Source organism: Giraffa tippelskirchi, chromosome 11, assembly GCF_054371585.1.
Source record: "Giraffa tippelskirchi isolate mGirTip1 chromosome 11, T2T-mGirTip1v1.2.pri, whole genome shotgun sequence".
NCBI lineage: Eukaryota > Metazoa > Chordata > Mammalia > Artiodactyla > Giraffidae > Giraffa > Giraffa tippelskirchi.
This window is the reverse complement of record NC_137285.1, coordinates 128,188,656-128,202,521: the sequence shown is the minus strand read 5'-3', so window position 1 is coordinate 128,202,521 and position 13,866 is coordinate 128,188,656. Positions and strand designations below refer to the sequence as shown.

General features: G+C 36.1%; 1 protein-coding gene across 4 annotated transcripts in view; it reads right to left on the bottom strand.

Moving 5' to 3' along the window:
- Positions 1–13,866, bottom strand: part of ANO3 (anoctamin 3) — a 486,839-nt gene that overhangs the window by 126,416 nt on the left and 346,557 nt on the right. For all 4 annotated transcript variants that reach the window (XM_081543183.1, XM_081543186.1, XM_081543185.1 and 1 more), the window contains 2 exons: positions 10,761–10,919; positions 5,150–5,250 (listed from right to left, as the gene is read on the bottom strand). In XM_081543183.1, coding sequence (XP_081399309.1) covers positions 5,150–5,250; positions 10,761–10,919 — 260 coding nt within the window. The remainder of the gene's footprint in view (positions 1–5,149; positions 5,251–10,760; positions 10,920–13,866) is intronic.

The window sequence follows — 13,866 nt, the reverse complement described above, 5'->3', positions numbered from 1 at the left end:
GATGTCCATGCATTTCTTAATTTTAAGACAATATATATGTCCTTAAATATGATTACAATTGACATTTGGAAATTGAGCTGACAATCATGAAAATACCACTTATTCTACATTTGAATAATGTTCCCTCTTCATGAGCTGACTGCTATCCCAAATTTTAGGCATAACTTATAAATAAATCAGAAGTTAGTTACTAAGGAGTTGGTTAATGCTACATCTATTATTAAAGTACTATGGAAAGATGTTGCAAAAGAACTTATTCTAGAATTCCTCAGAATGTTTTCTCAAGAACACCATCATATTATGATTAAAAAAAAATCCATTATCAGATGAAAATTAAGGAAAGGCTGCTCTGTGTAACTGTCCATTTAAATTTATAAACATTATAAGAATTATAAAAATACTAAAATCTTCAAGACAGTATTTCTCTACTAACTATAACAAAATCACTTGGGATGCTTATTAAAAATGTATATACCCAATCTTATCCTACACCCAGTATCTCTGGGTGTAGGTTCTAGGAAACTACTTTTTCTGAGTTTCCCAGGTAATTATGATGTATTCTGAAGACTGAGAATCACTTCTCTAAAAATTCCTACGGTAAATAAACTTATTGTTTAACTTTGAATTTCAAGAACGTATTTGGTCACAGGATATTTTTCTTTTGAACCAGTGTTCTTTTGGTATATTTTGGAAAAGCTATATATTTTCTAATATTTATATTATTAAATCAAAAGAATCACAATTGCATTTTCCAAAGTTTCAGTAATGTGGAAATTGTAAACATTATCTTGAAAAACATAAAGAAGAAACTTCAGCCACAACATCAATGAAAAGAGACAGTAACTCTATATAGTTCATATTTCTTTCTTTTGATGTATCATAACTCTTCTTTCAAATGCAATCTTATCAGAAAATAAAACTGAATATCATTTACAACAGCAAAACCATTCAACTAAAAAAAACCTCTTATTTAAAACATCTCCTGGAAGGACACTATGGCACACAGATTGGAAACCTAATTGTTTAATTCATACAGACTGAAGATGCAACCTGGCAAAGTAATGGTTTTAAAGAACTTCTAAGGAAAAGACACAAAGAATTAATTTTGATACAGATTTAAAAAAATTATGAGAATATTGATTATTCTTTTAATTAGAGTTCCTCAATAGTTATCTGAAAAGTCAAGAGTAAGGGAAATGAGAGGAAAAAGGCCAATATGCTCTAACAGATTTTCCATTTTTAAAATTAATACAATCCAACCAAGATGGTGGAATGAGTTATATGAAATTTGTGACACTAGATTCTTTTGTCATTGTCTTTATAAGACTTTTTCCTGATACACTACAGCAGAGTGGACATACTTGGATAGTACTGTTAGGGGAAGCACACTGATTGAAACCACCCATCCTGGCCAGGCACCATAGTAACCATCTGCATGAGTTGTTTTATGACAGGAGGTCCTGGTAAGGAACACAGAACTAATAAGCCTCCACCAACTGGAAGAGTTCGGGAAAGGTCAAAAGGAGACACCACATGTACAACCACCTCCCAGAATCCTTCTCTCTGGCATCCATCTTGGCTGAACAAGGCGTGCACCACCAGGAAGGACTCTGAGTCAGATGACTGGCTAAAGACAACCTGGAAACTAATCCCATCCATAAAACCCGACACTGCAGCCATGTGGCAGAGCTGTTCTCCTGGGTTCCCTTACCCTACTGCTCTCCACCCAGGTGCCCTTTCCCAATAAAATCCCTTGCTTTGTCAGCACATGTGTCTCCTTGGACAATTCATTTCCGAGTGTTAGACAAGAGCCCAGTTTCGGGCCCTGGAAGGGGTCCCCCTCCCTGCAACAGCACTGATAAAGAAAGAAAAACCATCTCTGAAATTATGAATGTCAAATATTTGGTGCAAAGTGAACATGCTAACCAACATTTATTTTTCATTGATGGAAAGTATAATTCCAAATTAATAATAAGTGTCTTGGCCAGGAACTAAGAATCAGATGATGCCAAATTCCCCCTTGGATAGCAAAAAAGGATTCAGATTTTTTGACCTCTGGCAGACAAGTGTTTTGTATAAAGTTCAGAGGAGGTAATGGAAGCTATGATCTTTTTTGGATGAGATATTTAAACATAATATTCAGTTAACCTGAACAGAACCCAAATACTAAAATCTACTGAAATGGCATGCTTTGTGACAGTCTCTAAGGGTTTCCTCCTTTTGGATCTACAAGGCAATTAGTTTGTGCATAAACTCAACTATAACTCCTCTTAGAAACAATGGTGAAATCACAGGAATAGGGGAAGGATGAGGGCATATGAAAATTAATTTGGAATTTTTTTAGCAATTTCACCCTGATATCAGAAAGTAGGTTATTGTCTTGGGTGTTACACTTCTTTTGCATCTTTGTTTATATCCTGCAAGCAAATTAGAACTAGCTAAAAATAATTTTGTAAGAAAGTAAAATAAATAAGGACCCACAAAATAATAAGGACTTCACTCCCACCCATCAGAAGCAGTCATGTTTTAGCATATTATATTCTCTTCCAATTTTTTTCTACTCATTTTACATTGCTGAAATCTCATTGTATAAATAAATGCATATCCTATACATATTGTATTTAAATTTTACTACTTATTATTTAACTACAGTCATTAAGAAATCCTTTTACCCATTCACTTTATAAATAAATTATTTTGCATTACAAGGGTATATCTAATTTATTTGAATCCTCTGCTGCTGCTGCTGCTGCTGCTGCTAAGTCGCTTCAGTCGTGTCCGACTCTGTGCAACCCCATAGACGGCAGCCCACCAGGCTCCCCTATCCCTGGGATTCTCCAGGCAAGAATACTGGAGTGGGTTGCCATTTCTTTCTCCAATGCATGAAAGTGAAAAGTGAAAGCGAAGTTGCTCAGTTGTGTCCGACTCTTAGCGACCCTCTGGACTGCAGCCTACCAGGCTCCTCCTTCCATGGGATTGAATCCTCTACTGTTGAACATATTTACATTTTTCACAATTATAAAAAATATTTCAGGGAATGTTTTTACATATTTTTCAATTTTCTTCTTAAGATAAAATATGAAGCTTATGAAAAGTTTAAAGTCTCACAGAAAATAATTTTAAATTGTTTCAGAATATTTTATGAAGCTTGAATCTCACCACAAATCAACAGATGTGATTATTCACCATATCTGGGCTAGGTTTGAAGAGTACTACCTGTGAAAGTGTTTGATAATTTTGTAAGTTAAAATGACTCTAATTGCTTTGATTCTGCGTGATTCTGCGTAGCATGTATACATGCACACCAAACAAGAAGAAACCAGATAGAGCAAAAGGAAAATATTCTCCTACTGTCAGCCTGAAATAAGTCACAGGCATGTATTTCAAGAGACTTTTTTAAGAAGGAGACATAGTGTCAGGAGGAAAAAATTCCTCAGAAGTCAAGAGATGTAGAGTAGCACAGTGTTTACTTACCTACTTGTGCTCTCAAGATTGGTTCAGTAGAATGACCTGAATTGAAAGAAGTCCTCTGGAGACTTCAAACTATCTAATCACAACACAAATAATATTTCGTAGGTCCTTACTTGCTTATTTCATGGATCAGGTTTCATAAAAATGTACAAACTTCAGGTTCTTATAGATATCATATTAATAATTTATATAAGGTGCTAAAGAATTCTAAGGAATTTTCTTTCCTGTGTTCATCTTCTTTTGTTCTTTATTTTGTCACTATTATTATTTTTGCCAAGCTCTTCAAGATATTATTTACCTCTCTTATAAATATCTGTCTAGAGGATTTTGAAACTTTTTCTCAAACAGGTTGTTCAGTTGCCCAGTCATGTCTGACTGTTTGCAACCCCATGGACTGCAGCGCCCCAGGCCTCTCTGTCCCTCACCATCTCCCAAAGTTTGCCCAAGTTCATGTCCATTGCATCAGTGATGCCATCTAGCCACCTCATCCTCTGATAGCCTCTTCTCCTGCTACCCTCAATCTTTCCCAGCACCAGCGACTTTTCCAATGAGTCGATTTTGCCATCAGATGACCAAAATACTGGAGCTTCAGCTTCAGCATCAGTCCCTTCAGTGAGTAGTCAGGGTTGATTTCCCCTAAGACTGACTGGATTGATTTCCCTTGAGATTGACCCAAACAGGAATGGGAGTCAATTTAGGTATCTAATTCTAATATTGTCACTGTAAGCTTCCTCAGTAGTTGCCAGTGCTTAATCAATTTCTGCTTTGTGGGCAATGACTTGTGGTTGCAACTTCCGAAGCCTGAGGAGTTTCAGATGACTAAAAAGACAAGACTCTCCAGGCTTGTCATGCGACCCGAGGCTGGCAGCCCTCTCACAGATCTGGTCTCTTCCATGCTACCAGGTCTGATAAATTTCTTTACAGTTTTGAATTGCCCTCTTACTGTTCATGGAACTTCATTATCTAGAGTTTCTTTCCTTGGCATCTTGTTACCCTGAACCTTTTAAAACCTTTTTTAGCAGTTGATGAAGCATACTGAGCTTCAATGCCAGTTCACGCATAGTAGAAACACTTGAATTTCATTGTGAGATTTTAGGAAGGCAAGTGATACATTCTGCATATAACACAAAACACACAACTTGGGGAAATAGGTCTATTCAATTTTTGACTTTCCTGTAGTCTTGCCTATAGGAAAGACTGAAACATCTTTTCTTTCATTACCATTTATGCTTTGGCACTGAGGACAGAGCTAAGAAAGTATCTGGTTGATTTGCACCTGAGGAAAGATTCCTGATAACTGCTATACAGAGAAGAACACCGAATCTGTAAACATAAGAATGCTACACACTTACTTCTCTTGCAAAAATAAGAGTTCCATCTAGCTACGTTAAATAAGTGAGACTGATCTTGGGAATAGTAAGTAAAATTAGAAAACAACTATCTTTCCCTCCTTCCAGTCTAGTCCAGCTAGAAATGATATAAAGCATCCAGGGAACCAGGAAGCTTACATTAGGCAAGGAAATTGGAAGGAAAGATAAATGGCCAAAATTAACTAAACTTGGCAAAAAAAAAGCATTTCTTCTGCAGAAAGAATTACATTTATTACTCTCAGGTTTTGCAAAAAACAGGCTCATCTTAATATATTCTGAGATAGAATGAAATAAAATCCTGAAAATACCTGAAGGGCATCCTAATATTCAGTCTCTCTGCATACTTGCACAGTGTGTCCCATGGAATGTGAATTTTAATAAACATGATATCCGAGTTTGCAACAGCTGGCTGTAAAGGGCAACAGAAGAGGTGCCAATTAGAATCAGAGCTGATAATATCATGTCACAATTTGACCTGACAGGGAAGAACACTGTCCACCTATATATACAGGAATCATTATCGCTGATTTAAAAGGAATTTATATGAATAAAATTTCTTAACAGAATTATCTTAATAAAAATGTAATAATGCCATTGTATGCAAGAAATAATCATCCATGTGAGTTAGCGCGCTTTCTTCATTGACCATTATTAAGATCCAGAGCCACCAACCAGAATAATCATGAGCCAATTAGGACTCTGAAGTTATTCTGGTTGTAAACTTTCTCATGGTCCTTTCTTTCCTGTTCAAGGTGGGTAGACAACACTGACAGTTATACCAGTTATTCATTTATTTATTCTTCTAGCATATTTTATTGAGCAATTACTATTATACTTGTGAGAGCCTATGAAATTTCTGGGGATAAACACAGTATAAGACCTACAAGTCCATGCCCTTGCAGAGCTGTCAAATTTGCATGCTTACTTGAATCTTCAAAGGTTAGTATAATGTTTCCTGCAAGAGATCATAATAATTTGTGTCTTTGATCTAGACAAGAGGTTTTTAAGCAAAATACAGTGGGCATTAGGATTATCTAAGGAGCTTTTAACAAACTTGACTACTCTGGTCAATTTCTTTAATCCTAAATGCCTACTTGGAAGAAACGACATGGTATGGAAGAAAAAACACAGTGTTTAGAATCACAAAGAGGTAAGTACAAATTCCATTTCTATCATTTATTAACTCTAGGACCTTGGGGAAATTACCTAATTTCTCTGATCCTCAGTTTTCTCACTTGGGAAATGGAGAGAATGGTCTTACCTCATAGAGTTGTCACAAGTCTTATGAGAGACTAGACTAAGGAGCTCAAGCACAAGAGGTTTACCCAGAATGTTCATTCCCAGTGAGAGCATGCTTCTAGAATCAGACCATGGCCAACATAACGGCTATTTTCAAAGCTTCACTAGAATCGTTCTTTTTTTTCTCAGTAAATAGCTACTTGACTCATCTTTGGTGGAGCAGTGCCTTGGTTTTTAGGCTTTCTATAATAGGCTTTGAATTATACAAGTAAAAAGCCAGTAACAACCTATGATTTGGGGAAAACTCTGAAGTTGAGGTCTTGAATCAAGTGATTGAAAAGTTAAATTTTCTTTGAAATAAAACTCAGTATAAATTGTAATAAAACTGTATTTCTACAGACTATAGTTTCTTTGGAAAATTATCTTTCCTCTTTATGTATTCAAAGTGTTTTATGCTTTTATGCCATTGTTCAGTTCCTGGGGAGGTGTGGGTTCCTTTTCAGCAGTTATTCAAAGACAGAGAAAATGGGACCCTCAGGATTAAAAAAAAAACATATTTAGTGCTCATTTCATCCCAGAATCTGGAAGTGAGACCTCTATGAAAATGAATCTAGACTCAGACAAAATCAGTCTCGACCAGAATGACACATTCTACAGGTGGGATGATTTAAGATAACAACCAATCCCTTGAGAAGTGCACTGATGTTAGATCATTACATTCTCTCCAATGGTTTCACAGAAGGTTGAGGGTGGGGATCTCTTCTGAGGAATAAGCAGATGTTGGAACAAAAAAAATCATTTCTCAGGAGCTAAGCCTTATTCTGGTATGAATGGAGATCACACTCTCCCACAGAGCATCACGGTTCTTAAAACCCAGGCATGTTGGCTGCCAGAATATATTAGCAGCACGAAGGAGGAATGACTAATACATGTATGGGTGTTGGGAGAGATCTGGGAAGGCTTAACCTCCACCACAGGAAAGCTTGGGTTTCATACTATCAGTTGGTTCCTAGCTTGTTTTTCTTCACAGCATGTACAGCTAGAACTGGTCGCTCCCCACTCTTCCATAGCTACTGCCCTGGTCTATCACTACCATCTCTGATCTAGAGTCTTACAGTGTTTACTAATAGAGCCTTTGCTCATATTCTTGCCCCCAATGCTCTATTCATAGCACAATGGCCAGAGTTATTCTTTAAAATATAACTCAGACCGTATAATTTCTCAGAACCTCATTAGAATCAGAGTGAAAACCAAAGTTCTTCCAATGACCTACACAGCCTTTTACAACCTCACCCTCGATATCTTGTTAAGCCTTTCTCCTACTAATCTCCCTCTCATCCACTCTACTTCCACCATTTGGTCACTTGCTATTACTTGCCTGCTTCACCCCATCATTCTTACCTCACTCCATTTTTTTTTCTATAGTGCTTATTATCTTCTAATGAATGAGTCTATTTATGTAAGTGCCATGAGAGAAGGGATATTTGCTTTGTTCATTTATGTCTACTGAGCACCTAGTTCTACACCAGGCACACAGTAGTCATTCACTAAGCATTCATTGAATGGATGAATGAATGAATGAGTTCACTTACTTTGAGTACACATTCTTTGTAACTTGTACCTAAGCGAGAGACAATGAAGATAAGAAAGCAAATAAGCCAGAATTATTTTGGAAGAGGTACTATGTCATGTTCAAATCAGCATCATGAATAGCTGGCTTAGCACTGATTATTAATTCAGTTCACTCAACTCTTAAGATGTGAAAAAAATCTAATACACCCAAATAAAGTAGATGCTTTAGAAGGATGTTACTGCATTAATTTTACCATCAGTGAAACATCAAGCTAAGGGCACATACAGCTAGAACATTTCTAATTTTGTATGTCTAAAATATAATATATATATATATACACACATATATATGTATATATTTTTTCCAAGCAGCATGAATTGTCTTATCTTATAATTTCTTCAACTTAATTTCTCTTTTGTTATGCCTCTACTTAAAAACAACAAAAATAGTTTTATTTCCTTGCAGCAGGGGGTTGGTGAAGGGATGGTGTTGGCAGAAAGCAAGATTACTTTCTCCCTTGGAATCAGAAGCTCCCAATCTGGCACTATTCTGTTTAGCTCTGATGCATGCAGGCTTTTCCAGGGGAACAAAACACCCACAGCCTTCACACTTCACATTATTATTTAATTATTCCATCCAAAATTTTAAAGAGGTAGAAGATTCATTCTTGAGAAAAAAAGGAAATTTTTTAAATGTGTTTTTACAATGTCACTCTGCAAGTTGGTGCAGAGAGCTGAAAAAAAATACAGAATATGGTAGCTTGCTATACTAAGTATAAGATAAAGGTAAAATGCTGATATAATTTGGAAATACACTTGGATAACAAAGAACATATCTTGACAGAGATCATCTACCTATTCATCTGCACAATCTTCAAACATGAATCATCATCTGTTGCTGATGTGATCACCTAGAAACTATCCAAATCAACGTTCAATTTAATGAGGATTTGAGATATACTCTGTGCCAGGCTCAGTGCTTAACTCTGTTGAATATAAATTTTAAAAATGGGAACTTGTTTTCTAGGGAATACTTTCATTTTTTTCTGCTAAAAATCCAATACTTGCTGACATTTTCACAATTTCATTTTCCTTTTCCACCTGTGACAAGACCTAAATATTTTCAATTTAATACTTACTAAAATTAAGTTGCAAATAAAGCACAAATCTTATAATACTAGAAATTTTAAGAAGAAATAAAAGTTCATGATAATGCAAAACACTGGATTTGATAGTTCAGATAGCTATAACTATTTAGATGCCATTTAGTCATCAGTTAACATAAGGTTTAAACCAAAAATATATCTATGTTCTATACTATAATCATAGAGTTAAGTTTCTTTCTACGCCTACTTGTTTAAAAAGGCAATACATAGGATATTGAATTTTTTAATAATGTGGTTGGCAGAATTCTAAGAAATCCTCTTAGATCTTCATGCCTTGTCTTCATCTTGAACGATCTACAGGACCTGTGAATATGATGTATTCGGTCTCATGATTAAGTTCTTTATATGGCACATTTGCTTTTAAAAAAGAGAGATTATTCTCCATGGCAGATGATTCCCTGAAAGGGACTCTTCTTGGCAAAAGAGATTCAAAACAGCAGAGGTACACAAAGGAGAGTCTCCGGTGCTGGTTTTGAACGTGGGTGGGGAGCATGCAGCAAGGAATAAGAATGGCCTCTGGGAACTGAGAGAGGTACCTGGCTTATAGCTAGCAAGGAGATGTGGATTTCAGTCCTACAACCACAAAGAACTGAATTCTATCACAGCCACATAAGTTTGAAAGAATACCCCAAGTTCCAGGTGTGAATGCAAGCCTATTCAACACACTGATTTAAGTCTTGCAAGAAACAGAGCCAAGAGCTCACTATACCCAAACTTCTGATTTGCAGAACTGTGGGCTAACAAATGGGTTTTATTTTAAGCTGCTGAATGTGTGGTGATGTGTTAAGCAGCAATAGAAAATTAATAAAAATAGCATTGAACAATTTCTTGATTGGAAATTTTAAGACTATTTTTTCATATATAAAAATAACATGCTTATTTCATATATAAAATTAGCATGCTTATTACACAAATATGTTTTGTTCATTTAAACTGTTTTTGTTGATTTTACACATTAACATTGTGATAATTAATCAAGTCCTAATTAACTCAACCATTTAAAAAACCAATATTAATACTCTTAGAATTAAGAATATAGGTAAACATATCTTTGACAACCAAAACAAATAATTGCAGAAAATTAACTTTAAAATACAATTAAGGAAACTTAATTTTCCCTGATGTTACACTTGATATTATAACTGTATACTGGATCTCACCCTGCATTTTCACCTAAAGGCCTTTCAATTTTTTTACTCATCTGTCTTCTGTTTCCTCAATCTTTCTCTTCTATTTCTTTCTCTCCCTGCCTCTCTCCATTCACCCTTCCTTCCTCCTCATTATTTAAACATCACATACAAAAAAAAAGAAAACAGAAAGAAGTGAAACCTCATGAGACCTCGTTTCCATCTCAGACTATCACTCTTCATCCTTCGGTTCACAGATGAGCAAAACAGATGGCATTTGCTACAGCCTCTATTTTTCCATTATCCAGTCACTCTTCAACATGTCCCAGTCTAGCTTCCAAGTCTATCTCCTCAGAGAAAAGATTCTCACTGATTTTACCAAAGATCTCCACATTCTCCAATTAACTGGGCCTCTTTCTTATCTCACTTGACTTTTGAGCAGTATTTAACCCTGGTAACCACTCTTCTCTGTGACTCCTCATCTCTTCTACTTCCACCTACATCCAACACCTTCAACCATTTATTTTCCCCTCCTACTTTTTATAGGCTCACTTTTAGGCTCTTTTTTTATCATGCTCTCCGGTGATTTCATACTAAGCTATGCCTTTTGCAAAATATTTAAATTTACAGAAATGTATAGAGTAAAAAAGGAAAATATTTTAAAATATGACTATACATATGCATTTTTTTTGCATTTGGGAGAAAATTGCTATATGTTTTAAAAATCCATATGTTATACCTTTTATACTAAAATGAAAATATCATATCTCTTCCAGCATATTGTATCACATAGCTAATATTATTAAAGCACCTACCTCCTTTTCTAACATTAAGCCTTCCGCTCTGAGGTTCTTTTCAAATGTGTTTCTTTTGTCATATTGTATATTTGACTTTCTATAAACCAGGATGTAATCAATCCGCTTTTTGCCATCTTTGAATAGAAGTCCACTGGATGCTATGTAATTCATGTCATTCTGCAAATAAAGCAATGGTTGTTAATAGTGTGGGTTGGATAAGCACATGCATTCAGCTTTCAGACACTTCTGTTCAAATATTGGCAATCCAATGTAAAAATGTGTTTTTTACATTCCAATTATGAGACATGAAAGGATCATTTTAAAAGTTTTCACCTTACAGTACGAAACAAGCTACCAAGTGATGTTCTAGGATTTGAAATTAGTTTGACACCAGAACACTGATTCTCTGATGTTAGCATCTAAAGGTCTATGTTTTATTCAATAAAACCCTATAAAAATAAAATCAGCCAATATACATTGAACATTTGCTCAAAATCAGGCCCAGATAAAATGTTTTACATGCTTTATCTTACTCAAAACTCAAACTTGCCTTTCAAAAATAAAGACAACAAGGCTTAAGCAACGTAAGTACTGAGAACTGAAATTAACATAATTTCCTCCATGAAATAATACTCAGATGAGGCATTATTTTCCTAAACCTATGTTCAACAACACCAAACAATAATTTCTGAACTGCTTGTTCCAAGAAATACTTCCCCCCAGAGTATAAGGCTATGATCGAAAAATGTCCTAACATTTTGAGAGTTAACTGCTAAATTTCCAAAAAAAAAAGGCATCTCAAACTTCTTTGGAGGAGCCTGCTTAGGACATATATGCAGCTTAAGGTTTAAAAAAGTGAGGGCCAGAGTAACCTGGTGGCCAACAAGTCATCCAAGTGAAGCAACAAAAACTGATATCTGAGTGATTGTAATCCTACAAGAACAGGTTAGGTGGCTCAGGAGCTGTCTTCTTATAGAAAATAGGTTCAAGTGTATGAATTCAGGGGTACTATAGGCTTCCAGGCTCAAGGACAAGAAGACTTTACACATTCTTTTCTCCAGTGAATAAAAAGGTCTTAAGAGTCCTAGGATTATCTTATTGGATACTATAAAGTGACTAAGTCACAACTCAAGCAGAGTCTCCACCACCTTGTATTTGCATAATGTGTGCTGCGTTTAGTTGCTCAGTTGTGTCCGACTTTTTGCAACCCCATGGATTGTAGTCCGCCAGGCTCCTCTGTCCATGGAGATTCTCCAGACAAGAATACTGGAGTGGGTTGCCATGCTCTCCTCCAGGGGATCTTCCCAACACAGGGATCAAACTCAGGTCTCCTGCATTGCAGGTGGATTCTTTACCATCTGAGCCACCAGGGAAGCCCATAATAATGATGATAATAATAGCTATCACTAACTGACAACTTACTATGGTGCCAGGCAATGTGCCAAGTGATTTATTCTCATCATTCTTTAAGGTAGATATTGACATGAGTACATAGAAGCCAAAAAGGTTAAGTAACATCCCAGATATCATGGAAAAGGAAATAGTGAAACTAGAACTCTCACCTATTTGATGGTGGTCTTAACAACTATATTGAAAAAGACAAGCATATATAGGTACACATTACTAGGTCTGGGGCTTGGCAGTAATAGAAGGCTAACCCCTCAAAAAGCCTATGATTTATAGCTCCTATAGGGTATCGATATTGAGGATTAATGGCTGGAGAAGACATAATTAACTTCAGACTTTAGAATGCTTTTGCCTCCACCACTCCAGAGATTTCACTTGGATGTTTAATGGACACCTCAAAGCTGACTGTCCAAAATGGAATTCCTTATTTTATCTAAGTAAATGTTTCCCCAAACCCTTGTTATTTTGATTGGCTGCAAACCTATTCTTTAAATTGCTCAGATCAAAAATCTCGGGTCATCTTTGTCTCCTCTATTTTCATCCATCTAACATGCAAATCATTGGAACATTCTTCAGTATATATTTAGAATCTGATCACTTTCTAACATCTTCATCACTACTCTGTTCTAAGATATGTCATCTATTGACTACATTATCACAATAGTCTGACTCATCTCCTAGCTTCTACCTTTGCTTCTCTAAAATCTATTCTTAGCATGACAGTTAAGACACTAGAGTGATCCTCCACATTATAAATTACATTATGCAACTCCTCTCTTCAAGACCCTTCAGCTGTTTTCCATGATACTCCACCTTGATCCCACTTTCCTTAACCTATTTTTCTTAGCGATTGTTAAATTCCAACATGTTCAGTTCAGTTCAGTCGCTCAGTCGTGTCCGACTCTTTGCAACCCGATGGACTGCAGCATGCCAAGCTTCCCTGTCCATCACCAACACCCAGAGCTTGCTCAAACTCATGTCCATCAAGTCAGTGATACCATCCAACCATCTCATCCTCTGTCGTCCCCTTTTCCTCCTGCCTTCAATCTTTCCCAGCATCAGGGTCTTTTCCAATGAATCAGTTCTTCACATCAGGTGGCCAAAGTATGGGAGCTTCAGCTTCAGCATCAGTCCTTCCAATGAATAATCAGGATTGACTTCCTTTAGGACTGACTGGTTTGATCTCCTTTCACTCCAAGGGAATCTTAAGAGTCTTTTCCAACACCACAGTTCAAAAGCATGAATTCTTCAGCACTCAGCTTTCTTTATAGTCCAACTCTCACATCCATACATGACCACTGGAAAAACCATAGCTTTGACTAGATGGACCTTTGTTGGCAAAGTACTGTCTCTCTCTGCTTTTTAATATGCTCTCTAGGTTGGGAATAGCTTTGCTTCCAACATGTTATATAACACTAAATTATTCATTTGTTATCATTTTATTGTCTACCTTATTCTATTAGGATATAAATTTTACAAAGGTAAATAATTTCTTACTGTTTTGTTCACAGAGTATTTCAAACATCTAACTCAGAGCCAGACACATAGTAGGCATCAATAGATATTTATGGGAAGAAGGAAGGAAGGAGAAAAGAAAAGAAGGGAATGGAAAGAATGGAATAATTCATAGTAATGTGTATCCAGACAGGAATTACTTCAAAAATATCATGCCATTAAAAGATCATGTAGTCATTTCTCATCCTCTTTCCTCCAACAT